Source organism: Dama dama, chromosome 10, assembly GCF_033118175.1.
Source record: "Dama dama isolate Ldn47 chromosome 10, ASM3311817v1, whole genome shotgun sequence".
Lineage (NCBI taxonomy): Eukaryota > Metazoa > Chordata > Mammalia > Artiodactyla > Cervidae > Dama > Dama dama.
In genome coordinates, this window is record NC_083690.1 from 38,844,878 (window position 1) to 38,868,160 (window position 23,283).

At 55.1% G+C, this 23,283-nt stretch overlaps 1 protein-coding gene across 3 annotated transcripts in view; it reads right to left on the reverse strand.

Moving 5' to 3' along the window:
* Positions 1-14,810: 14,810 nt before the first annotated feature.
* The window catches only part of GRID2IP (Grid2 interacting protein), a 32,334-nt gene continuing 23,861 nt past the window's right edge, over positions 14,811-23,283 (reverse strand). For all 3 annotated transcript variants that reach the window (XM_061153703.1, XM_061153702.1, XM_061153701.1), the window contains 11 exons: positions 22,591-22,949; positions 21,803-22,222; positions 19,561-19,648; positions 18,727-18,804; positions 17,809-18,005; positions 17,337-17,492; positions 17,125-17,211; positions 16,159-16,288; positions 15,947-16,065; positions 15,085-15,249; positions 14,811-14,882 (listed from right to left, as the gene is read on the reverse strand). In XM_061153703.1, coding sequence (XP_061009686.1) covers positions 14,811-14,882; positions 15,085-15,249; positions 15,947-16,065; positions 16,159-16,288; positions 17,125-17,211; positions 17,337-17,492; positions 17,809-18,005; positions 18,727-18,804; positions 19,561-19,648; positions 21,803-22,222; positions 22,591-22,949 — 1,871 coding nt within the window. The remainder of the gene's footprint in view (positions 14,883-15,084; positions 15,250-15,946; positions 16,066-16,158; positions 16,289-17,124; positions 17,212-17,336; positions 17,493-17,808; positions 18,006-18,726; positions 18,805-19,560; positions 19,649-21,802; positions 22,223-22,590; positions 22,950-23,283) is intronic.

A 23,283-nucleotide genomic window follows, 5' to 3' on the forward strand; every position in this document is an offset into this window, starting at 1 on the left:
GAAGCCAATAGGCCTCCCTGAGTGTCTGCAGGGAGGTCCTCCTGCCCTGCAGAAGGAGGGGGAGTCAGGCGCAAGCCTGAACTTTCATAGTTCCAGCCCCAGGGCTGAACTTGAACGAAAATTTCGATGCACCCAGTTGGTGTGAACTATTACAATGGCTTCCAGAAGCCTGGAGAAAATGATGGCTCTCGGTGAATGAGGTCGAAATGCTAGGGTGTCAGGGTGTAGTGGGAATTCCTAATAATGTACTTTCACAGCCTTGAGAAATTCCGCAGAAATAGCACCTGGAAAAACTGCATATATTAAGAAACTGTGTTAATGATTATTACCTTTCATGTTTTTCTTAGAATAACAGCCTTGTTACAAACCCCCAGGCCCAGAAAGGAGTATGACTGGGGTCATGAAAGCCTGGACCTTGAAGCAGTGGGTCAGGGGTCTGGCACGAACGCTGCCCATGTGCTTGCTGATTGTTCCTGAGACTAGCCCAGAAGGGGATGGCCTGGGGTAAAAACAAGGAGAGCTGGACTATGTCAGTGTAGTGTCTTGAGAAAGGTAAGATCAAAGAAATTCTTGTAGCTAGAATGAGGAACCAAAGCTGGACTCAGACTCTGCACAGCAGTCCAGTAGAGGCTGCAGGTCCCCTGACCCACAGCAGAAGGGTTCGTGTTCTGTCTTCATTCTCGTCACTCGCTCCCGGACCATCAGGGCATATGGTGGGGATGGGATTTTGTCCTGCAGGAGCACCCAGAGGATGCACCCTCCATCGGGGCCCGAATTCAGTTGTCCTCAAACTTGGACGTGCATTTGAAGCCTGCGGAGGGCTTGCTGAGACCCAGATGGCTGGACCCCATCCCCAGCGTCTGACTCAGTGGGTCTGGGGTGGAGCCATCAGTTTCCTGCTGGCCCAGGGATGGCGCTTTGAGAACCCTGCCAGAGGGACACCAGGGCCCCTCACAGTGGTGACTCTCCTCCACTGGCCGGGCTAACGACAGGAGGCGCTGTTACAGAGCTTGGCTCTTAGAGAACAATGGGGATGGTAGGGTCCTGCAAGAGAGGCCAGAAGCCAGGGGGTCACCGTGAGCATCATGACTGATCAAATCATCAAGGCTGGTGTGGTGGCCAAGAGGCCTGATCCGAAGGCACTTATGGAGACGATTCAAGAATGTGGTGCTCCCAGATGTCTCTGGTGGTCCCGTGGATAAGAATCTGCCTGCCAGTCCAGGGGACGCGAGTTTGATCCCGGGTCCCAGAAGATACCACGTGCTGTGGAGCAACTGAGCCGATGCACCAGAACTTCTGAACCCAAGTGTGCAATTACTGAAGCCTGCCTGCCTAGAGCCTGTGCTGCACAATGGAGGAAGCCACCGGAATGGCACAATGAGAAGCCTGTACACCGCAGTGAATGGCAGGCCCTGCTCACCGCAGCTAGAGAAAGCCCTCGAGCAGCAACAGCCAGTGCAACCAAAAATAATTTTAAAAGATAATAATAATCTGCCTGCCAATGCAGAGATATGGGTTTGATCCCTGGTCTAGGAGGATCCCACAGGCAGCAGAGCAGCTAAGCCCACAAGCTGCAGCTCCTGAGCCCGTCTACCTAGAGCCCATGCTCGGCAACAAGTCAGCTTTACACCCACATTTCCTGTCGGCAGAGCTTTGTTGACACCACATGCTGACAGCTGACTGAGCGCTTGATCTACCAGCATGGGATCCCACGTCACACTACAGCGTGATGGAGGGTCTGCTCCTCAGCAGAGGAGGTGCTGGGGAGTGGGCCCGTGACCCGTGGGCAGTAATACACACCACACCACCCAGACGCTGCCAGCTAGGAGTGACGTGATGGCACACCCCGTGGAAGGCACAGCCGACACGCCAACTCGTACTCGGCAAGCCGGGGAGCCACCCCCCAGGACAGTGCAGGCCCAGAGCCCTCTGCCTGGCACTGTTCCTCAAGAGGAAGAGTGTGTGGAGCTGGGCACCAGGGGTTAGAAGCTGGAGCGGTCCCGTGTGTCATGCCTGTTGCTGGGTAACACATTACCTCCAAACCTAGCAGCTGAAAACAATGAGCCTTCATTCTCTCAGTTTCTGTGGGTCAGGAGTCTGGTTGCAGCTCAGCTGAGGGTCTCTGGCTCAGGGACTCAAGCGATCACGGCATTGATCAGGGCTGTGACGATCTTAAGGCCTGAGTGGAGGACGACTGGGGATGATCAGCTTTCAAACTCACTGATGTGGTCGTCGGCAGGCCTTGGGCCCTCGCTGGCTGTTGGCAGTGTCAGGCGAGTGTATGCTCCTCGGTTCTTTGTCTCATCACAACAAAAATTTGGAGTGATGGACATTAAAGCCCCCTTGGCGGGTCACAGCTCTCGGAGGACAGATCGTGTTATAGCTCTCAGGTCTCGAACGGACCGTATTATAGCTCTTAAATAAATCAGTGTAGCAGCTCTATTTTATTTAGATAATAGCAGGAAAATCCATCCTCGAGGCGTGAGGGCACGTCGATCCAAAGACGAGAAGAGAAGGGCGCCCCATCGCGCGGGAAAGAGAGCGAGCGAGCGAGCTTTGGCTCCTCTTTTTATATGTTTCTCTGTCCCTGGGCCTGTCCTATATGTAAATTGGGCCAGCCAGGAGTGTTGTTTGTTTTACTTGAGGTTCTCACTCTGGTCCTCGGACCTTCCTTTGTTCTATTTTCTCGGGCTTTTCCCTCCCAGGTCTTTTAGCCACTGCCATTCTGGACTCCTCTTCCCTATTCTAACTACCTAACAGCAGGAAACATCTGTCCTCTGCCACGTGGGCCTCACCCTCCAGCAGCTAGCTGGCTTCCCTTCGAGCACATAGGCGAGAAAGTAAGAGGAGATGCTCAAGGTGGAAGCCACGGTCTTTCCGTCACCTGATCTCGGAAAGGGACATCCCACCACTTCTGCTGCTGGAACTCTGGGCTCTGCGGGGCTAGAGCCCTGATCCCCAAAGGGGGGACACGTCCACCAAGGGACACGAAAGAGTCCAGTGGGATGGGGAGCCACAGCTGCTGCCCGGGCACTTCGGGCTTCTTTTGTGCACGGACCACCCGGCAAGAAGAGTCCCCACTTTGACGGGGAACTTGACCCCAATGCCAAGAGGAGGCAGGTCAGCTGCTGCTCCCTAAAATTCAGGTGATCTATTAATACTCAGAGCTTCCTGAGAGTCCTTTGCACAATTAAGACCACAAACGAATGGGTACAGTAACCCCAGCCTGACAAGGGCATGTGCCTGGGAGATGACGGTCTGGATCTTACCCCCAGCTAAGCCACCAAAGCCAGCAGAGGCAGTAACCAAAGGCGAGGGGCATCTAGAGTGGAGGAGAGGCAGGATGGCATGCCTGCAGCCATGGCAACAGTTCATCCTGCTAACTTCCCTCTTCTTTTCTTTGATTAAAAAAAATTTTTGGGGGGTCCACAGTGCGCAGCTTGCGGGGGTCTTAGTTCCCCAACCATGGATGGAACCCATGACCCCAGGGAATTCTGTGATTTCCTCTTTCTAATAAAAGCAAGAAGCAAGGCCAACTGGAATCCTGGAGGACCACAACTCCCTAATATATGGGGGGGGGTGGGGGGAAGGTGCGTGTTCGATCACCACGGGCTGTGAAACACCAGGATCCCCTTGGAGGAGGAGCCGCCCGTGCCGCCATGGGGCGCGTGGTCAGTCACACAGAGCAAGGTCAGGCTGGGGCGTCTGTAACTTCAGAGTCTGACTCAGCCACTGGGAGCTGCTTCATTGGAGGTCCTGCCCATCGCAGGGCAGTCATCCTCAGCCAGTGAGCGTAAAGAGGCTGCCCCTCGGCTCACAGAGGATGCTCCAGTGGACGTTCCCCCTCCGGGACGTCCCACCTGCTGGGCTGAGGCTGTGTCAAGCCGGTGTCAGCGTTCACGTTCTCACGCCTTCCTCTCCCAGGCCTCGATCCCCAGTCAACCTCTCGCACCCCAGGCGCTCCAAGGAGTCCAAGCTGGGACACCTCCAGGGTGGGGTGCTAGGGGACAGGTCTGTATCTGATCTGACCTCTGACCCCGTACCTGCCCCAGGTGAGATGGCACGGGCATGCCTGGGAGCCATTCGGACACGGAGACAGCTCGCAATTACGGGGCTGGACGTGGGCAGGACTGTGGTCCTCTAATGTGTCCGGCTAAACCTGAGTGGCAAGTGTCGTCCACGCAGCTTCCCCCTTGCTGGGGCGCAGAAATGCCCGGGGTCCTCTCCCTGGACATCTAGACTGGGAGCGAGCAGGACGTGGAGGGGAGTCAGGGGTCTTAACCGATTGTGGTTCAAATATCTCACTTCTGCAAAATTTGTGAAAACACAGGATGCTGGGAATGCCTAGTCAGAGCCCCTCCCAGGGCCTTCCAAGTAACCTGTGCGAGTGGCAGGCGATGGAGCTGAAGCTTCATTCACTTCAGGGTGAACAGCCTGTTAGAGTGTCTGTTGTCCCGGCATTTAAAAAAACACGCGCTCTCTCTATATACTAAAATGTGAGTTTGCATCTTGGTTTTCAACAGTTAAAAATTACAACTATTCTTCTTCCTCACTAACTCTCTGAATGTCATCGTTCTAGGGGACTTAAACATTTTTTGTTTTTGCTTTGCCACGCCACATAGCATGTGGGATTTTTAGTTCCCTGACCAGGGACATTATGCTAAGTGAAGTAAGTCAGACGGAATTCCCTGGAGGTCCAGTGGTTAGGACTTGTCACTTTAACGGTCAGCGCCCGGGTTCAATCTCGGGTATGGGAACTAAGATTCCCATAAGCAGCATAGTGCAGCCAAAAAAATAAAGAAAAGGTGAGACAGATAAAGACAAATACTGTATGACATCACTTATATGTGGAATCTAAAACTACAACAAACTAGTGAATATAACAAAAAAAAGAAGCAGACTCACAGACATGGAGGACAAGCTAGTGATGGTTAGCAGTGAGGAGAGGTGGGGAGGGACAATATGGGGGACAGGAGGGGCACGTATAAACTACTGGTGTAAGACGGGCTGCTCAGAGATGTATTGAACAACACAGGGAATACAGCCAATATTTTGTAATAACTATAAATGGAAAGTGACCTTTAAAAATTGTGTAAGGACTTCCCTGGCGGTCCAGTGGCGAAGATGTCATGTTTCCAATGCAGGCAGCATGGGTTCGATCCCCGGCTGGGGAACTAAGATCCTACATGCCATGCATTGTGGCTTAAAAAAAAAAAACCATCAGTATTAAAATTGTATAAACATTTTTAAATTTTTAAAGATAAAGAGAATGAAATACCTTTCTAGACACAGAAGACTGTCAAGAGCAATGAGACTGCTCTGAAATCGAGCACAGAGGTTTGTCTGTGTCTCTGATACAGTTGTGGTGGACGCACAACTTACTGCTCTGGGTCAAATAATACTCCCTCCTCCACGCAAATTCCTGTCCACTTGGAACCTCAGAGTGTGACGTCATTTGGAAATAGGGTCTTGGCAGATATAATTAGTTAAGGTGAGGTCACATTGGATTGGGGTGGGTGCTAATCCAGTAACTAGTGCTCTTATAAGAAAACACAGATGCAGTCACACACACACACACACACACACACACACTCACGTGAAGACACTGACAGGCAGGGAAAATACTACGTGATGCTGGAGGATGGTGTGGGGCATCTGCGAGCCAGGGAATGCCAAGGATTACTGGTGAGCTGGTAACCATCAGAGGCTAGAAGGGAGGAAACCCTCCTGACTTCAGTTTGGACTTCTGGTCTTTCAAACGGCGAGAGAGCACACTTCTGTTATTTCAAGCCACCCAGTTGGTGGGAGTTTGGTGATGCAGTTCTAGGAAACGAGTACACCTACCTTTTGCCACGGGATGACAATTAGACTTACTGCTGACTTCTCCATATCAAAACTGGAAGTCAGAAGCCAGTGTAATAACACTTTCAAATGGATGAGAAAATACAACTGTCAACCTACAATGGTATATCCACTAAAACTATCTTTCAAGAACTGATTACAAAGGCATTCACAGGTGCAAAATCTGAAAGTATTTACTACCAACAGATCCTCACTACAAAAAAAAAAATCTAAAGTTAAAAAAAAAGGACTTGAGGAAGAATGAAAAGGATCCCAGAAGGAAGGCTGGAGAAGCAAGACAGAATGGCAGCTCAGAGGATGTAAAGACAAGAATTCTGCAGGGGCGGAGACATTGGGAGTCCCAGAAAGCACAAGAGCCCAGCAGCCAGCCTGTCATTAGGCAGAAACTCAGCAGTGAGGGGACAATGGGCCAGGATGGAGTTTTCCAAGGCATGAAAAGAAACTGACAGAAAATGTCTCCCACATGACTTACGACTCAGTAACTTGGCTCCTGAACCAGCATTATTATTAGAGTTCATTATTAGTTCATTATTAGTGTCCATTTACATAGCATTTTTGAGAAATATCACTTGGTATAAGAAAAAGCTAATTGAGATTTTGTGATGAATTTTTTTTTTGCATTGAATTTCTTGAGCAAATGAGAAATGGGTCAATATTCTTGATACAGGTGTACATCTGCTAATTTGTTGATATTTTGGGGGACTCTTAAATGGTTTGGGTAACTAATGTGTAAGTTACCAAAACTGCAGGTATTTTGTATTTCAAATACTTCCACTGACTGGTAAGTGCAAAAGTCTGAGACTACTCAATATTGGGGGCCAGATTCTGGCAACCAGACCATTGTAAAACCAATTGGTTTGTATAGTTAGAAGTTCCCAGATTGTGTAAACATTTACATACCGCACATACTTGTGCATTTTGTCAGTGACTGGGGTCCTGTCACTTATTCTTTGTTTTTTCTTCTGTAAGCAAAAGAGATTCAGAGCACACAACCACTTATCATTCTTAGAGATAAATGCATAAAATGATATTCTATCAGAGCAATACAAAGGTAAATACTGACAGTACCCAGATGCTTTGAGGACACTGTCCTCTTTCCATCTCTCCTGCGTTTTGGGTAGAGTTATGTGTGTATTTTTATTAATACATACAGAGTAGACTTTGTGAGCTTTTTTTTTTTTTTTTTTTTGGCTAAAAAAATCATGGCATGTTGGATCGTATTGACAGAGTCATATCTAAGAGATTTGTAATTTCTTTTCACTCTTGCCTTGAGCTTTGGAGATAAGCTTTCAGTCCTAAGTAAGCATTGTCCACACCTCTGTACACATTTCAGTTTGCTGTGTAACAGAATGACATGAGATTATACTCCTTTTTCTCTTCTTTTTTTAAACATTTTTTTTTAATGTGAACCATCTTAAATTCTTTATTGGATTTGTTACAATATTGCTTCTGCTGTACTTTCTTTTTTTTCTTTTTGGCCTCAAGGCATGTGGGATCTTAGCTCTAGTGGCCAGAGATCTAACCTGCACCCCCTGCATTGGAAGGAGAAGTCCTAACCACTGGATGGCCAGGGGATTCCCCTCTTCTTCCTTTTGCATGTAAGTTTGTGGTGATAATGTGCATCTCTGAATAGGTATGAGGTCAGATCTGATATTTATTTCTGCATATTATGTATCTGAGCCCATGGAAAGACTGTGTGTGGATACACACACATACGCAGATACACACCTTTGAACAGTATAAAATTATTTGAAGAGAGTTCTGCTGTTGACAAGTGCTTAATCATGTCCGATTCTTTGCAGTCTCATGGGCTGTAGCCTGGCAGGCTCCTCTGCCCATGGACTTTTTCCAGGCAAGAATACTGGAGCGGGTTGCCATTTCCTACTCAGAGGATCTTCCTCACCCAGGGATCAAACCTGTATCTCTTGAGGCTGCCGCTTTGGCAGAGAGATTCTTTACCACTAGCACCACCAAATGCCTTTACCAGTCAGTATGAATGATTGCTTAAAGACCCTTGATGATCTAAGGGTAGCTTTCTTATGAAGCAGATTCAACGACTGATAGCAGACACTTAGAAATGGTAAAACAGATGAAATGGCTTTCATTGGCAGGAAATCCAGTCTTTCTCCTGGGGTTCCCCTCCTTAAGGAGCTTCTGGGGGATCCCTGGAGGATGTGGTCATGTGCTGAAAATCTGTTCTGACACCTGGGCCCAGTTTTTGTGCTCAGAGCCGTCACTTCTGCACTATTTGTGTTCTCTGAATCACTCGATACAACACGCACACACAAGTCCTGCCGACACAAGTCAGGACACCTGATGGTGTCTGCCCAAAGCCCAGAGCAGGAGGGCAGGGCTTCCAGATTGAAGCTGTAATTCCACGTCGGGGCCTCTTCCTCAGGGCCCGGCCTACTTCCTGCTAGTGGGGGAGACCCCAGCTCCACCCCCAGAGGGCTGTTCCCTTCTGTACTTCCAGGCTTTCTAGCTCCTAGGTGCCGGACATTGGGGTCAGCCATTTCCTCCTGTGGAAACCTCCCCACTAACTCCGCAAAGTCCAAGAACACACAACCAGTGCTTTTATTCAATGGTGGGGGCATCAGGACTCCAGTTAAAATCTCTTTAAAATATTTCCACTACCTCTTAGAGCACAATCAAGATAAAGATTTTGCTAACTTGTACAACCAAACAGACCCTTAAGCCAACGGTCTGTGTCATAGCACTTGGCTTCATGGTGACATCACAGTCCCCACACCCTGCCACCAAACTCTGCATGGGCCCTGCCTCTGCATGCATGCGTGCTCTGTCGTGTCCAACTCTGCGACCATTATAGACTGTAGCCCACCAGGCTCCTCCATCCATGGGCTTTTCCAGGCAACAGTACTGGAGTGGGTTGCCATTTCCTTCTCTGGGGGATCTTCCTGACCCAAGGGGTCTGTAACCAAATGGCCCATAATCTGGGTGAATTTCCTAAAACAAAGGGCATCTTCCAAATAATCAGCACTCTTCCATCCAGAAGCCAGAACTGCCAACCAGCCTCAAACACCTCCCTTGCTAACATTTACTAGTGAATCAAGTCCCTTTTGAGGGAGTACTCCCCTCCACTCCAGGGATGCTTAATTTCAGGGGCTGCAAACTCTCAGCTGGGCTCCACCTGGCTCAACAGAAATGGTTTCTTCGGCTCATAACTGATGATCTCCCTTAAAATTTTGAATTGGTTGTCATCATTTCATTAGGACATTTGAAATAATCAATCTGGATTTCTATCTTCCATTGAGAAAGTCTGAAGACCAGGTGATGCAAGTCCTGCCTTCCCAAACGGAAGTCCACTGGCTGGAGGGGGCGGAGTCCCCCACCCCATGTGGGCAGACAGCGCACCTGCTCTCCAGTCCTCCCTGTGGTCCCTGCCTGCTCCTCCACGTCGGTCACCTGTCATCCTTGGCCAGGCGTTGTTTCCTTGCTCCTCCGCAGGCTGCATTCCCCGTGCAGCCTCTGTGGACCCTCCCTCCGCAAAACTTGGCCTGAGGGCTTTGCATCCACGTGGCCGAAATGTTTCACGGAAAGGAGCCGCTCGGTTTTCCTGAACAGCTTGGTCACCCCCACCTTGACGTTACTTCGATTTACTTTAATGGGCAGTTATCGAACCCTTGCTGGAGACAAAGGCCAGAAGCAGCCGGGCTGATGGGAAGTCAGGCTGACGAATGGGTTATCAGTGAAGAGACATCTGCTAGCTGAAGCCTGGGTGTGTGAGAATTTGCCAAGGGAGGGCAAACAGTGCCCGGTGCTGCTTAAATAAAGGTCAGTGCAGATAGGGATATTGGGCACTTCCTGTGGTTTCCTGGTCGGGGCACCAGCAGCTGCAGAGGGTGATAGGAGAGAAAGCCAGGTTGCCTGGTGCTGAGCGGTGAGTGGATGGCAAGGATGCAGAGGTGTGAGTGTAGACAAGATGCTTCAACAGCTCTGCAAGATTTGGTCTAAAGGAGGGAGTGAGGGGACCCAAGCCACTGGGCTCTAGACTCTTCTTTGAGGGCTGCAGGTAGAGGGGTGTTTATTGGCGAGGGGGAAAGGGCCAGTGGAAAATGCTTTGTGGTCTCAGGTGCATTGGAACCCCTGGGAGCTTGGGGAGGCGGGGATATGGCACAAAGAATTAGTGACTGATTGGCATTAGGAGCAAGGCCTGGAAGGTATGGGATGAAGGTGAGGGCAGGGACACAGAGGTATGCAGATGGGAGAGGAGGGGAGAAAACCTGCTCGCCCGAATCCGTTCTTTCTGGAGCATCTGCTGAACTCGGATCTCTGTGGCTTCCTTGGAACCAGCACTGTTAGATCCGTGGCACCTGATACGGAGGTGACATGGGCTGAGCTGTATCTCCCTCCCCAAGTGCCTGTGTGGAAGTCCCAGCCCCCAACACCTCAGAAGGTGACTGCATTTGGACATAAGTTCTTTAAGGAGGTATTGGGTTGGCCAATAAATTTGTTGGTGTTTTTCCATAATAGTGTACAGAAAAATCCATACAAACTTTTTGGCCAATGCAATATTTAAGGTTAAAGGAGTCCTAAGGATGGAACTCTGATCCAGTGGGACTGAGGTCACTATAAGAAGAGACACGGGCAACGCACAGAGCAAAGGCCACTTGAGGACACGGAGAAGCCGCCACCTACAAGCCAAGGAGAGCAGGCTTGGGAGAAACCCAACCTGCTGAGACATTGATCTTGGACTTCCAGCCTCCAGGGCTGGGAGGGAAAAAATGTCTGCAGGTGACACAGGAGACACGGGTTCAGTCCGTGGGTCAGGAAGATCCCTTGGAGAAGGAAATGACAACCCACTTCAGTATTCTTGCCTGAAGAATCCCGTGGACGGAGGAGCCTGGGGGCTATAGTCCATGGGATAGGAAAGAGTTGGACAGAACTGAGCATGCACGCATGCATTCATTCAAGCCACTCAGCCTATGGTATTTTGCTGTGGCAGCCTGAGCAGAGAGGAACAGAATGGGCTGGGAAAAGAGGCAGGGCTGTCTTTCTGTTGAAGTTACCAGCATCAGTGGCCCTTGGAACACTCATAGACATTTTGAAAAATCACATTAAGCACAACAAAGAAGTTATTTCCACTCAGAGGATGGGCTTGGGATTTAGACAGACTTGACTTTCCATCCAGCAAGTCACATAACCTTCCTGAGTTTCAGGTGTTTTATTTGTAAAAAGAAGATAACAAAACCCACCTCAGAGGGTCACTGTGAACGTAAAGTGATATATGTAGAAACATGGAGCTCGCTACCTAGTAAACATTAACAGATGTTATCAGAGAAGGTGGTGTGTGATTGGGCCACGCTATTTTGTAGTATTATTGAGAGGGAAATCCATTCCTGCTTGTCACACCTCGTCATCTGGTGAGGAGGGGGGGGTAGGGAGTGGGGAATGGCACACAAATTAGCTCACATATAGGGCTTCGTGCTGACTCAGGTGAAGAATCACCGTGAAATACGACCCTGGGAAACCAAACTCAGAGAGGCCGACATCTGCATGCAGCATTGCGCCTGGCACGTGGGAGGCAGTCAGACTGTATTGGCGAATGCATTTGTGAAGGAAGAGAAGGTGAAAACACCGAACATCAGTAACCATCTGTTGATTGGTTCACCCTCTTGGTGTTGCAAGTGACAGAAACCCATTCAAACCAGCCTAAGCCAAAAAACTAAAAGAAAATATTTAAAAATTTACCAACGGTGGGAGGGGGGGCAATTTGTCAGCTTGGAAAGTGGAAAGTCAGGGTGTCTGCTTCAGGCACAGTTGGATTCAGGGGCAAGGAGATGGCCGGAGCGGTCTTCTCTCCTTTTCTTCCATATTGGTTTATACCCAGGCGGGTGCCTTTCATGTGGTGGTCCTGGCAGCCCCTTCCAGGATCCCACCCTCTATACACCCAATGATTCATCCAGAAGAAAGGGGCCACCTTTCCAAACACTTCTAACTTGAGTCTTGAATTGACTCTGAACCACCTGGCCAGAGTCCCAAGAACCAGTCTTATCCACTCAGCAACATTCCAAGGCCTGGGGGCAGAGGAGGGATAATTTCCCAAAGGAGAAATAGGGAGCTTTCCCCAGCAGAAGGGACACTGGCTGATAGGCAGGCGTAGATCGCTGTTGCCCCCAGACTGAGAGCATCTGGAGAGGGGTCAGGTGACTCAAGGGTGACGAGGTGAGGCAGAAGGAAATGCATGGTGCTTGGAGGACACATGAGGAGGGTGAGCAGAGCTCTGCTGGGTCCAGGGAGGACAGAGGCCTCTGAGGATTGCAAGGAGGCTGGGAGGTTCCCCAGGACGCCTGGCCATGGATGCAAACAGCAGACGGATGGCGACAATGGCTCTGACTCTACCTGACCCTGAGCCCACACCCTCTGCCTTGAGGTTTGGCAGCATCTCTCATCAAGAGGGGCTTCCCTTGTGGCTCAGCTGGTAAAGAATCTGCCTGCAATGCGGGAGACCTTGGTTCCATCCCTGACTTGGGGAGATCCCCTGGAGAAGGGAAAGGCTACCCACTCCAGTATTCTGGCCTGGAGAATTCCATGGATTATATAGTCCACGGGGTCGCAAAGAGTCAGACACGACTGAGCAACTTTTACCCACCCACCCCCTTTCGTTAAAAAGGGAGTCTATTTCCCCTCCCCTGGCAGCTGGGCTGGGCTCATCACTTGCTTTGACAATAGAATGTGGCAGAAGGGATGGTGTGACAGTTCTGAGCTTAGGCTTCCAGGGCTTTTCTCTGCCTTTGCTTGTTCCCCTTGCCTTTATCATGTAAACTGTCCTGGTTATTTGGCTGGAGGATAAGGGACCATACGAACCTATCTCCATGGTCCCAGCCAAGGCCCCGGACGTGGAAAGAGCCCTGCGTGACTATCAAAGCTGACCACTGACCCACAGAGGACCGCAGACACATGAGTGAGTCCACTGAGCCCAGCTCAGATTAGAACTGCCCAGGTGACCCGTGGACTCAAGAGTGGTAGTGGCCGCTGTTTTAAGTCACTGAGTTTTGGGACAGTTTGTTACACAGCGTTGTGTGGGAAATAGGTAACAGTTACAAGGCATTATAGGCTTCCCTGGGGGCTCAGACAGTAAAGAATCCGCCTGCAATGCAGGAGACCTAGGTTCGATCCCTGGGTCGGGAAGATCCCCTGGAGAAGGGAATGACAACCCGCTCCAGCATTTTTGCCTGGAGAATCCCATGGACAGAGGAGCCTGGCGGGCTACAGTCCATGGGCAAAGAGTCGGACACAACTGAGCACGCCCACACAAGGCATTATGGGGAGAAAACCCAGCTAGCGATTGGCTTGTCAACCTGGGTCCCCTGGCATGGGGCTGGATATACCTGGAAAGGTTTCTAGTTTGCAGGAAAAATGCCATACAGGGGCTGGAGGGTCATGCTTGTTCATAGCCAGTGCAGTCTCTAGTCTCTACAGACCTCACACAGGGATTTCAATGCATCTTCCGACACGTTCCCCATAGACAAAGGCTTTGGGAACTTACGAAACCCATCCAGCTTGAGCTGCTGGAGAGAAATGCCCTCCACGAGCCACATCTGGGCACATATCCCCCACCTGAATCACAGAGTTCGGTTTAGATATTTCTATATGGTGGCTGTGAGTGGGAAACAAAGAAAGAACATACGTGGTCTCAAAGAGGGGCTGGTGGGAGACTGCGAAGAACTGAATGGGTCCCCAACGCTGTCCAGGGGCAACACCAGTTACTCAGTCACCGTGGAAGAAAGAACAGCCCAAAGGTTGGGCTCTAAAGCCCATTCCAGGCTTCTCTGGAAGAAAGTCAGGGCAAGAGGTAGCTGGAAGCTGCCAGACCCAGGGTTTGTCAACTGGAGAATGTAAAGGATGGAACAAAGAAAGGAAAAGGATGCCCCCAGCTCCCGCCCTGCTCCCAGCATCCAGGTAACGCCTCCCTGCATCCCGAGATACACATGTAAAACAGACTCTGGGACCCCCAAATCTGTCCCAGATGGGGTTACTGCCTGAATGCGTCCTATCCTAGGGAACATCACCACCACCCACCCAGGAGAGGAGCCTGGCAACCAGCCACCAAGTCCTGTTTATCCATCACCTAAACACCTCCCTGTTCTCTCAGCCCTTACTTGACGACCCCCTCCCGCTTCCAGACTCCCCACTTCTAAATTGGATTTTAGTTTCTCGGTGGGCTAAAACCTCAATCCTGCAGCCTGCCATAAAGGATCTTCTGAATCCTTTCCTGTATCTCTGCGCAGCTGCTCTCCAGCCTGCCTGCCTTGATTCTGGGCTGCAGTGGACTCAAGCTTCTTCTGGCTTTCGAGGCGGAGCCTAGGTGCGCACTCTCCTCCTCCTCCCCCTCGCCCCCAGGTCCCTGCACTTGGGGATCCCCTTCCAGCCTTCTTCAAGCAGCCCCAGGTGTGGCTTGTTCAAGGGCGTCTGCCTCCTCCTCCAAAGTCCGAGGTCTGCGGGCTCTGTGCTCCGTGAGAAAGTCTCCTGGGCGCACTCGGAACAGGCTCAGGAAAGGTTCAGACGTCCTTGCTTGGGGCCGGGCACGGTCAGGCCAAGAGGCTGTCCTAGTGCGCGGACACCGCTCTCGGTGTCCCCACCTCCCCGGACCCTGATGTCCTGAGGGCCGAGAGCGGGGCGGGGACGGGCGGGGCGGGAGGAGGTGAACAAGGGGGCGCGGGAAGTCGGCGGGTGATCCACCCGTATCCGGGAATCGGCGCGCAGGCTCCGGCCCCGCGCCCTCAATTCTTGGCGCCCCGGCTCGGCCCTGAGAAGGGGTCCCCGCACCTTCGCGGGCGGCTGGAGCTGGACGGCTGAGGTAGCTGGAGACGCGCGGGTGGCTGGGCGCCACTCCGCACCCGGACCGCTCGGGGCCACGTGGGGCGGCGTCCGCGCGATCCTCTCGGGCGCCGCCTCGGGCGTCCGTCTCCGCGCACGGGCCGCCGCCGTCACCAGGCCAGGGGCGAAACCATCCCCGAGCTGCGCGGGCCCTCGGCTGCCTGCAGGTCGCCGAGCGCTCGCTGGGGACAGAGGAGCACGCGGGGAGGCGCTCGGTCAGCTGCCCGGCGCCCCCCGCCCACGGCCCGGGCGGACCCCTATGGCCCCGCTCAGCTTGGGGCGTGTCCTGCCCCAGGGGCCCTTTCCCGCCTCTGGCTTCACACAGGAGCCCCCTCCTCTGACCTCCGGCCCTGCCCTCTCCCAGGGCCTCCCGCCGGGGCTCACCTCGAACTTGCTCATGAACTCCGCGAAGATGCCGAAGAAAGCCTCGGAGGTGGTGGCTTTGGAATCTTCCCCGAAGAAGGCCAGCGCCTTGCCCAACTCCTCCATGGCCTCTCGCTGCAGCCCGTCCAGCGCCCGCAGCAATGGCTGGGCCGTCTCCAGGAAAGACTGACGGCCTCTGTTAAGGAAACGGCTCCGGGCCCCAGGGGCAGGTACTCCGGCAGTGACCCAGCCAGCGGCCTTACTGCCCCGGGGCCCTTTGCTCTCCTGGGCACCATGCCCCCGTCACAGGCTCCTGGCTTGTCCTGACACCCGCCACACCCAGCCCAGCCTCAGGCCACTCACTCACTTGCTTCCCTCTGTAGGACAGCTCTCTCTGCTCTCCTGGCTCTGCCCAGAGGCTACCACCCTCTCTTACCCGACCACCCATTGAGACGGGCTCCTTATCACTCTCTAGGCTGTTCTCCCTCTCTGTCCTTTTTATTAAAAAAAATCTATAGCATTTGTTACTACATTTCCTCTTCTGACTGCCTTTGGCTAGTCAGGCATGACAAACCTCTCCTTGAATCTTGTGACCTCAGTCTGCTGCCTGCCCCCTCCCCCCCCCCCCCCCAAAACAGACAGGGCAAGGGAGTGGCTTTAGGCCAATCAGAAGAGTTCCTTCTCAGTTACACACAGCCTCGGCATAAGCGCTTAGATTCTAGATGACCTAAGATGGACTCTTCTAGAAGCCCTGCACCCACGGCAGCCTCTGCCCAGACTCTCCACCAGCACACAGGGGTCTGCAGCAGTCGCTGGAGCGATGGCCAGCTCTCCCTGACCCCCACCCCGCCCCTGAGTGCACTGTGGCCCTGGGACAGGATACCGCCATGACCACAGCGAACTTGTCCTCGCTGGAGGGGGACATGCTCTGGCACGCGGCCTGGATCTCACTGATGGTGCCGTGGAGGTCAGCCAGGTCACTGGTCAGGGCTCGTTGGTTCACTGTAGGCAAGGGGATAGAGCCTATGGAGGCTGCCCATGAGGCCAGCCCAGGACAGTGGGGGCTCTGCCTCCCCACCCGCCCACCCAGCTTACCTTTGGCAGCCAGGGGCACGGTGGGCAGGTCCTGAGCAAAGCCCAGGAGTTCAGGGAAGTGCTGGCTCAGTGATTTGGCAAGGATGTGCAGGAAGGTGGATTTCCCGTCCACCGTCTTGGTGGAATTCAGCTGCAAGTGACCCCAACACACGTCCTCCTCCAGGACCCCGTCTGACTCCTGATCACAGGGGCTCAGCCCTGCTTCCCCAGCCTGTGGCATCAGTTGCCCACCCCCGACACTCGCCAACTCCAAAGCTTATAAACCAACAGCTAGTAGTCCTTACTCTGAAGCTCTTATCTGCTGGGATGTCATAAGCCTGTCCCCTGGCCCAGATATTTGAGACCCGCCCCCCCCCCCCCCCCACCCAGGAACCAGTCCTCCCCATCCCCAGCTAGGGGAGACACCTAGGTTCTTTTTGGTCCTTGTGAGTTTGTTCTTGTCAGCAGATGGAGCCCAAGATTTTCTAACCCCAGCAAAAGTGGGGAGCATCACTCAAGGTTTTTCCCTTTTGTGGTTTTCTGGAACCATCTGTGGCCCAGCTGAGCTTCAGACACCCTAAACCATTCATATCTATAAACAGAGTTGTCCTTCCTCTTTTAAAAAGCAACCAAAGGTGTTGCAGTGGAAAGTCCCAAACACACAGGGGGCAGGCTGAATATTTGAGTTGTCCTTTCTCTGGTTCTAGATCTTTCTGGGGTAGGACTGGCCTGACGGTGGTTCTGGTGTCAAGGGCACAGAATCCACTAGGTGGGACTCTCCCCTTCCTCCTGGAGCCTTCTCTCCTGCCCCCTCCTCCCCCACCACTCCATCTCTCCAAGGCCTGGAGAAGCCACCTTGCCTCCCCATGCTTTCAAGCCCCAGCCTTTGCTTCTGTTCCATGCTGGCTTCAGGTAGCCAGCTCTTCCTGCTGGGGAGCCTCGGTGGCAGAGCAAACAGATGGATGACTGCCTGACCGGCCCCCTCACCTCCGTCAGGAAGTTGATCTTGAAGCCCGTGGTCTTGTTGGTTTGAGGCTGTCCATCGTTGAGATAGTTGCCCATGGCCAACACAAACTGGGGAGAGAACCAGAGGGCAGGTCCTTCCTCACTGCCTGGCCCCTCCGGGGATGGGCCTCCAGGCTGGAAGCCCCAGGGGGCAGAGGGGCAGGCAGACTGATCTGAGAGGGGGTGGCCCTGACCTCCAGGATCTTGGCAAGCTTCCGGCTGTTCTTGAGCTCTAGGGAGGCCTGGCGCAAACACTCCAGGCTGCCCCGGATCTCCTCCGTCTTCTCCTGGAGGGTGGCCTGGAAGTGGAGGCTGCGCAGACGGGTCTTGTATTCGGGAACCGACAGCATCTACCAGAAAGGCACGGCCGGCATTCATCCATGCCGCCGGGAGACCCTGCCCCAGGGCAGCCTGGCGTGGGCTCAGCGCGCGGCCGGCATCCCCTTAGGAAAATAAGCACGACCTCTAGGGCGCACCTTCATCCCATCTCCCCTGGACCCCGAGTGAGACCTGGCCGTTCAAGGTGTGAGACTCAGAGGTGTGAGCGCGGGGCCGGCAGGGGAGCGGGACGCACGCACAGAAAGAGAGAGAACCGCGATAGAGGAGGTCGAGGCCCACAGGGCGGCCGCCCTTGGCCCCGGGAGGGGACGGGCCCGGCCGCAGCACCTGCAGGACGAACTGGTCGGGCTCGCTGAGGCGGCCGGGCGCCTCGCGGTAGGCCTGGTAGCGCTGCTCCTCGTCGGCGTCGGGCGCGAAGAGCAGCAGCTGCGCGAGGTGCGCGGGCTCCAGGCGCCGGGGCTCCATGCTCATGAGCACCTGCCGCAGCTCGGCCGGACTCAGCTTCAGGTGCGCCAGCAGGATGGCTGTGGGCGGGGCCGCGGGTGAGCGGGGCGGGGCCGGAGCTGCTGGGCGGGGCCAGGGCGGGGCCTCGGGGGTGAGCGGGGCGGGGGCGGGGCAGGAGCCGGTCCAGAGGACGAGAGGATCCGTCCTGCGACCCTTCAAGGGAAGGGTTCTCCAGGGGACAGACCTAGATTGAGTAGGGCCTGTGGAGCTGCAAGGAGATCCAATCAGCCCATCCTAAAGGAAATCAATCCTAAATATTCATTGGAAGGACTGATGCTGAAGCTGAAACTCCAATACTTTGCCCACCTGATGCGAAAAACTGACTCACTGGAAAAGACCCTGATGCTGGGCAAGATTGCATGTAGGAGGAGAAGGGGACGACAGAGGATGAGATGGTTGGATGGCATCACCGACTCTATGGACATGAGTTTGAGCAAGCTCCGGGAGTTGGTGATGGACAGGGAGGCCTGGTGTGCTGCAGTCCGTGGGGTCGCGAAGAGTCAGACACGACTGAGCGACTGAACTGAACTGAACTGTGGAGCTGGGGCCAGGGAACTAGCGAGGGTCTTAAAGGGGCGAGCAGAGGATGCGGCTGGAGGCAGGGCCCGGCGGCAGGCGCTGGGGGCCCACACGGCCCGATCTCTATTATCGACTGGGGTGGATCCGAGGCTCTGCGGCCCCGAGGGGGTCGTGTCCAGCCCACCCCCCACCCCCAACCCCTGGGTCTCCGCAGCCCCTCACAGGTGTTGTAGGCCTTCTTGTGGGACAGGATCTCCACCACCTCCTTCTTTCTGAAGGGCTCAGGCCCCGGCACCGGCTCTGGAAAGGAAACTGATGGTTTAAGGACAGGAGGCTAGGTTGAGGCTGCTGGGGGAGGGCCCAGGAGGGGTGTGGCCACACCCACAGTCCCGAGGTCCCTGACCATGGACTTGACTGAATCAGCTCCAGGTGTCCACTCTCCTCACTCATGGCCTCTGGAGTCCAGCCTTGCACACCTAGTGTGTGTGATGTGTGTATGTACCTCCCCTGTCCTCTCTCCCCTGGCCCTTGGCCCTGAGCCGGCCCCATAAGGAGAACCGGCCACCTAGTGACTGTAGATGCTGCCTGGAAGGACAACAGTCTCTCTCTTCCACCCTAGGACCACTCTCCACACACACACAGTATCCCAACGGCAGAGAGACACGCAGACGGGGGCTAGGGGAGAGAGAGAGACTGGATGGGCTATCTGTCTACCTGATTCTGACTTTGAACAAATTACCTGGCCTCTACGTGCTGCCTCATCAGGAAGCTGGGGTGACCGCAGCCCCCACCTTACCTGATTGTCACAGGATTAATGTAGAAACAAGGGTGTGTGGCATTTGGTAAGCATGTGATACGTGCCAGTTATGACAACCTCCAGTATTGAAGTGGGGAAACTGAGGCTCTATGACGTTAACTAATTCAGGGGCCCAGGAAGTAAAGGGCAGTTTGTTCAGACCTCGGGGACTCTCAGCCCTGGGACCCCCACAGAAGGCAGTGGGTGGGCTGCCACAGAACCCGGCGTCAGGGCTCCCCTCGGCCCCTGGGGCCACTCACTGGCAGCTTTCTGGGTGCCAAAGTGGAGCTCCAGGTCGAGGTATTTCACCATGTCGCTCAGCTTGTCATAGTCAGAGTCCTCCCCGAGCTGCGAGGGAGGGGAGGTTCAGAGTGAGCAACAGCACTGGCAGCTGGACTGCGGCCCCTCACTGCCCCCCACCCTCTGAGGGCGGCCCTGGGCGCTCCCGGAGGGAGAGCCTCCACCAAGCCCCTGGCATGAACCCGGGGACGGGACGGGAGGAGACTGCAGGAGGAGCCATTGATAAATCATCCAAGTTATCATCGGGCGATGAGCCGGCTCCTCTTGTGGTCAACAACACTCAGACCTGGAACACTCTCCACGCAGAAGCCAGCAAGTTGCACGGAGCAGGGGGTACAAGGGTTGTAAAGGGGCTGGAGCCACCCAAGGAGGCTTCAGAAGGTGGCCAAGGGGTCCGGGTCTGCTCTGAGGTGTCCTTTGCTGGCAGTGAGTTCACCAGAGCTGCCCTGGGTCCCCGAAGCTGGGGAAATGGAAGCAGGGAAGTGCCAGAGGCTAGGAACCGGCTGGGCGGCTGTGATGACTGATCCGGATGAGAGGTGACACTCTAGAAGGCCCATGGCTGCAAGGCCTTGGCCAGATGCCTGACCCGTGTCCCTGTGTCCACTTCAGTAAATCAGGGGAAGGATCATTCTGCAGAGCAAGGCTGCAAGGCCCATCCGAGGCTGGTAGGAGTCTCCAGGGGACCCAGGAGGTCCCTGTTTGTGACTGTCCTGCTGACCATCCTTATTAGCAACATGAGAAGGTTCCCTGGAGATGTGGGCTGATACCAACTTGGCTGGGAAGGCAGGAGATGGAATCAGGACCCAGGAGGTGGCAATGGGAAAAAAAATGACAAGCATGCTCCAATGGAGAGTGGCTGCAGTGAGGACACGTTATTAGGCGTCCCAGGAAGAGGAGAGGACTAGGGTGGAGGATGATGGCAGGAACAAGTGCTGAGATGGGGCAGCCCCAGAAACCGGAGGGTTCCTCGGCCAAATGAGGAGGAGTGTGATGTCCAGGTCAGAGGAGATGAGGGCCGTGTTTTCTCCTCTGAACTGGTGAAGCCCCTCTGGGAGTTCCATTTGGGGCCTGCCCTTTGACAGACTGTGAGGCTAGGAACCATGTTCTAGGGCAGTGACCCAAAGAACAGGGATGGGGTGAACCTTGCTCATCCAATGGGCTGGTTGGCCTGTGGATAAGGAAATATACCTGCTCTGCCTGATTTCAAGGGGCGGGACAGAAAGTAGGGCATGGGAATCCTGGTGAGACAGCAATTCCAGAGCAAGGCAAGGATGGCTGGTGAAAACTGTTCAGGGAGGAAAGGGATGTCTCGGCAGGTAGTGAGCTCCCCATCAGTGAAGGTGACCAAGTAAATACTGGCAGTGCTGTTTGGGAGGAAACTCGAGCATCAGGGTGAAGGGCTGGGGGTTTCCTGGGTGGCTCAGTGGTAAAGAATCCACCTGCCAATGCAGGAGACACGGTTCGATCCCTGATTGGGAAAGACCGCACATGCTGTAGAGCGACTAAGCCCATTCACCACAACTACCGAGCCTGTGCTCTGGAACCCAGAAGCTGCAACTGCTGAGCCCATCTGCTGCAACGACCAAAGCCAGGACACCTTAGAGCTTGTGCTCTGCCCCAAGGGAAGCCACTGAGATGAGAAGCCCGAGGACCGCAACTGGAGAGAAGCCCCTGTTCTCTGCAACTAGAGAAAAGCCCATGCAGCCATGAAGACCCAGCACAGCCAGAAAGAAAGAAACTGCAAAAAGTGAAAGGGGGGAGGCTGCTGCGTGGGGGTTTGGACCAGCTGGCCTTTTCAGAATCCTCTGGTCTCGGCTCCTGTGAACACACCGCACGGCAGACTGTCAGACAGCTCAAACGTCTGTGACTCTCTAACCAGCTGTCCTTCTCTCAGCTCCAAGAGCCTAAGGGGACCATTCACATCTCGAGTGACAGGTTTCAAGGGGGAGAGCGGTGCCTTTTCTGGGTGTCTTCAGCATGTCACCGGCTCAGGGACACTGACTGGGCTCCGGCGCCTGTGTTGACCACTGAGGGTGAGCGTGTCCCTGGACTGAGCTCTCGTTCATCATCTGCCGAGGATGGGGAGGGCCTGGGGGTGGTCAGCTGATGTTGGAAGCGCCCCAGAGGTGGACCTTGTCTTCACTGCTGCCGCCCGAGCTGCCTCCCCTGGTGCAGAGCGCTCCGGGTCCCCGTGTCACCTACCTGTCCCCAGATGGTGCCTTCTGAGTTCTCCACCTGCTCCCACCGCAGGCGCTTGACGCTCATGTGGCTGGTCTCGCTGCGGCGGTGGCCCAGGCCCCGGGGCAGCATGGGGGGTGCGCAGGGGACGGGCGGGGGCAGGGGCGGCGGGGGCGGGGGGGGGACCGGGTGGCCGAGCTGGGCGAGAGGCTTGGGCAGTGCCGGGGCGGGGCCCCGGGGCCCGTCAGGGGTGCGGGAGCTGCTGGGCTTGGGGTCATGGAAGGGCAGGGGCGGCGGGGGCGGAGGGCTGAGGGGAGGCGGGGGGATGTGGTCGGAGAGGGAGGAGTAGGTCAGGGAGCTGCCTTCCTCGCTGCTGCTGATGCACTCACTGGCACTGCTCCTCTCGTTGGTGATGAAGCTGCCCTGGTCGTCGTGGAAGCTCATCTGGGGAGACAGCCAGGCGAGGGGAGGGCCAGGTGGGGCCCCGGGGGAGACAGGGGCAGGGGCTGAGGTGCGGAGGACCAGAAGGCCCGGGGCAGCAGAGGCACGGCCCAGGGGCTGGATGGGGTCAGCCTGAGCTGGCAAAGGAACCTGAGACCCGGTACATGGGGTGGCCTTGGGTAGGGGGGTGTTGAAGCTTGAGCCAAGGGTGGGACAGCTCCAGATGGGGAGCGGGGTGTGCTGGGAGACAGGGAGGGGGAACCTGGGGCACAGCCCTCGGGGCAGCAGACCTCTGGCAGGAGCCCCGGGACCCCAGTCGCCTTATAGGCGCCCTGCCCGCCTCCCCCCCACACACATGCCTGTGTGCTCACCTCCTCGTAGTCATTCTCGGGGCTCAGGAAATCCTCTACGATGGTGACCCGGGGGCCCAGCTGCTCACTCAGCGCATCCAGGAAGCGGTCGGTGTCCCGGCTTCGCACAGGGCGGGAGAAGGCGAAGAGCTTCCGGCGGCTGGACGGGCGGCGGCTGGGGTCCGGGCTGGGGGGGCTCTCGGCGCGGACGGGCTCGGGGCCCGGCTGAGGGGAAGGTGCCCGGCTGCTGTCCAGGCTGGCGTAGGGGTGGGACTCGGAGCTGCTGGGGGAGGCCAGGCCCTCTGAGCACAGCGGGTAGTAGCTGGGGGAGGGCAGGAGCTGCTCGCTGGGCCACGAGATGCTGGACCGGGTCCTGGGCCCTGCGGAGGGGTGGCGGGCCGTGAGGACCACTCCTTGGTCAGTGCCTGGGTTCCAGCACAGGCTGGGGGGAGGGTGCCAGGGCAGGTGGGCTCTGAGACCCTGGGCACCTCTCTTTCCCTCTCTGGACACGGCGCAGGAAGACTCTGGTAACTCCGCCTCTCCAGGTCTTCCCTGAGGATGATCGGAGGCCAGAGTGGACAGAGGGCATGCTGCTGGGTCCAGGACAGGCAGACCCCTGCTCATCCTGGAGAGGATCCCAGGGTCCCACCCGGAACCCACTGAACACAAGGCAAGGGCGAGGGGGTCTCCAGACCAAAGTCACGGTACCCAGCA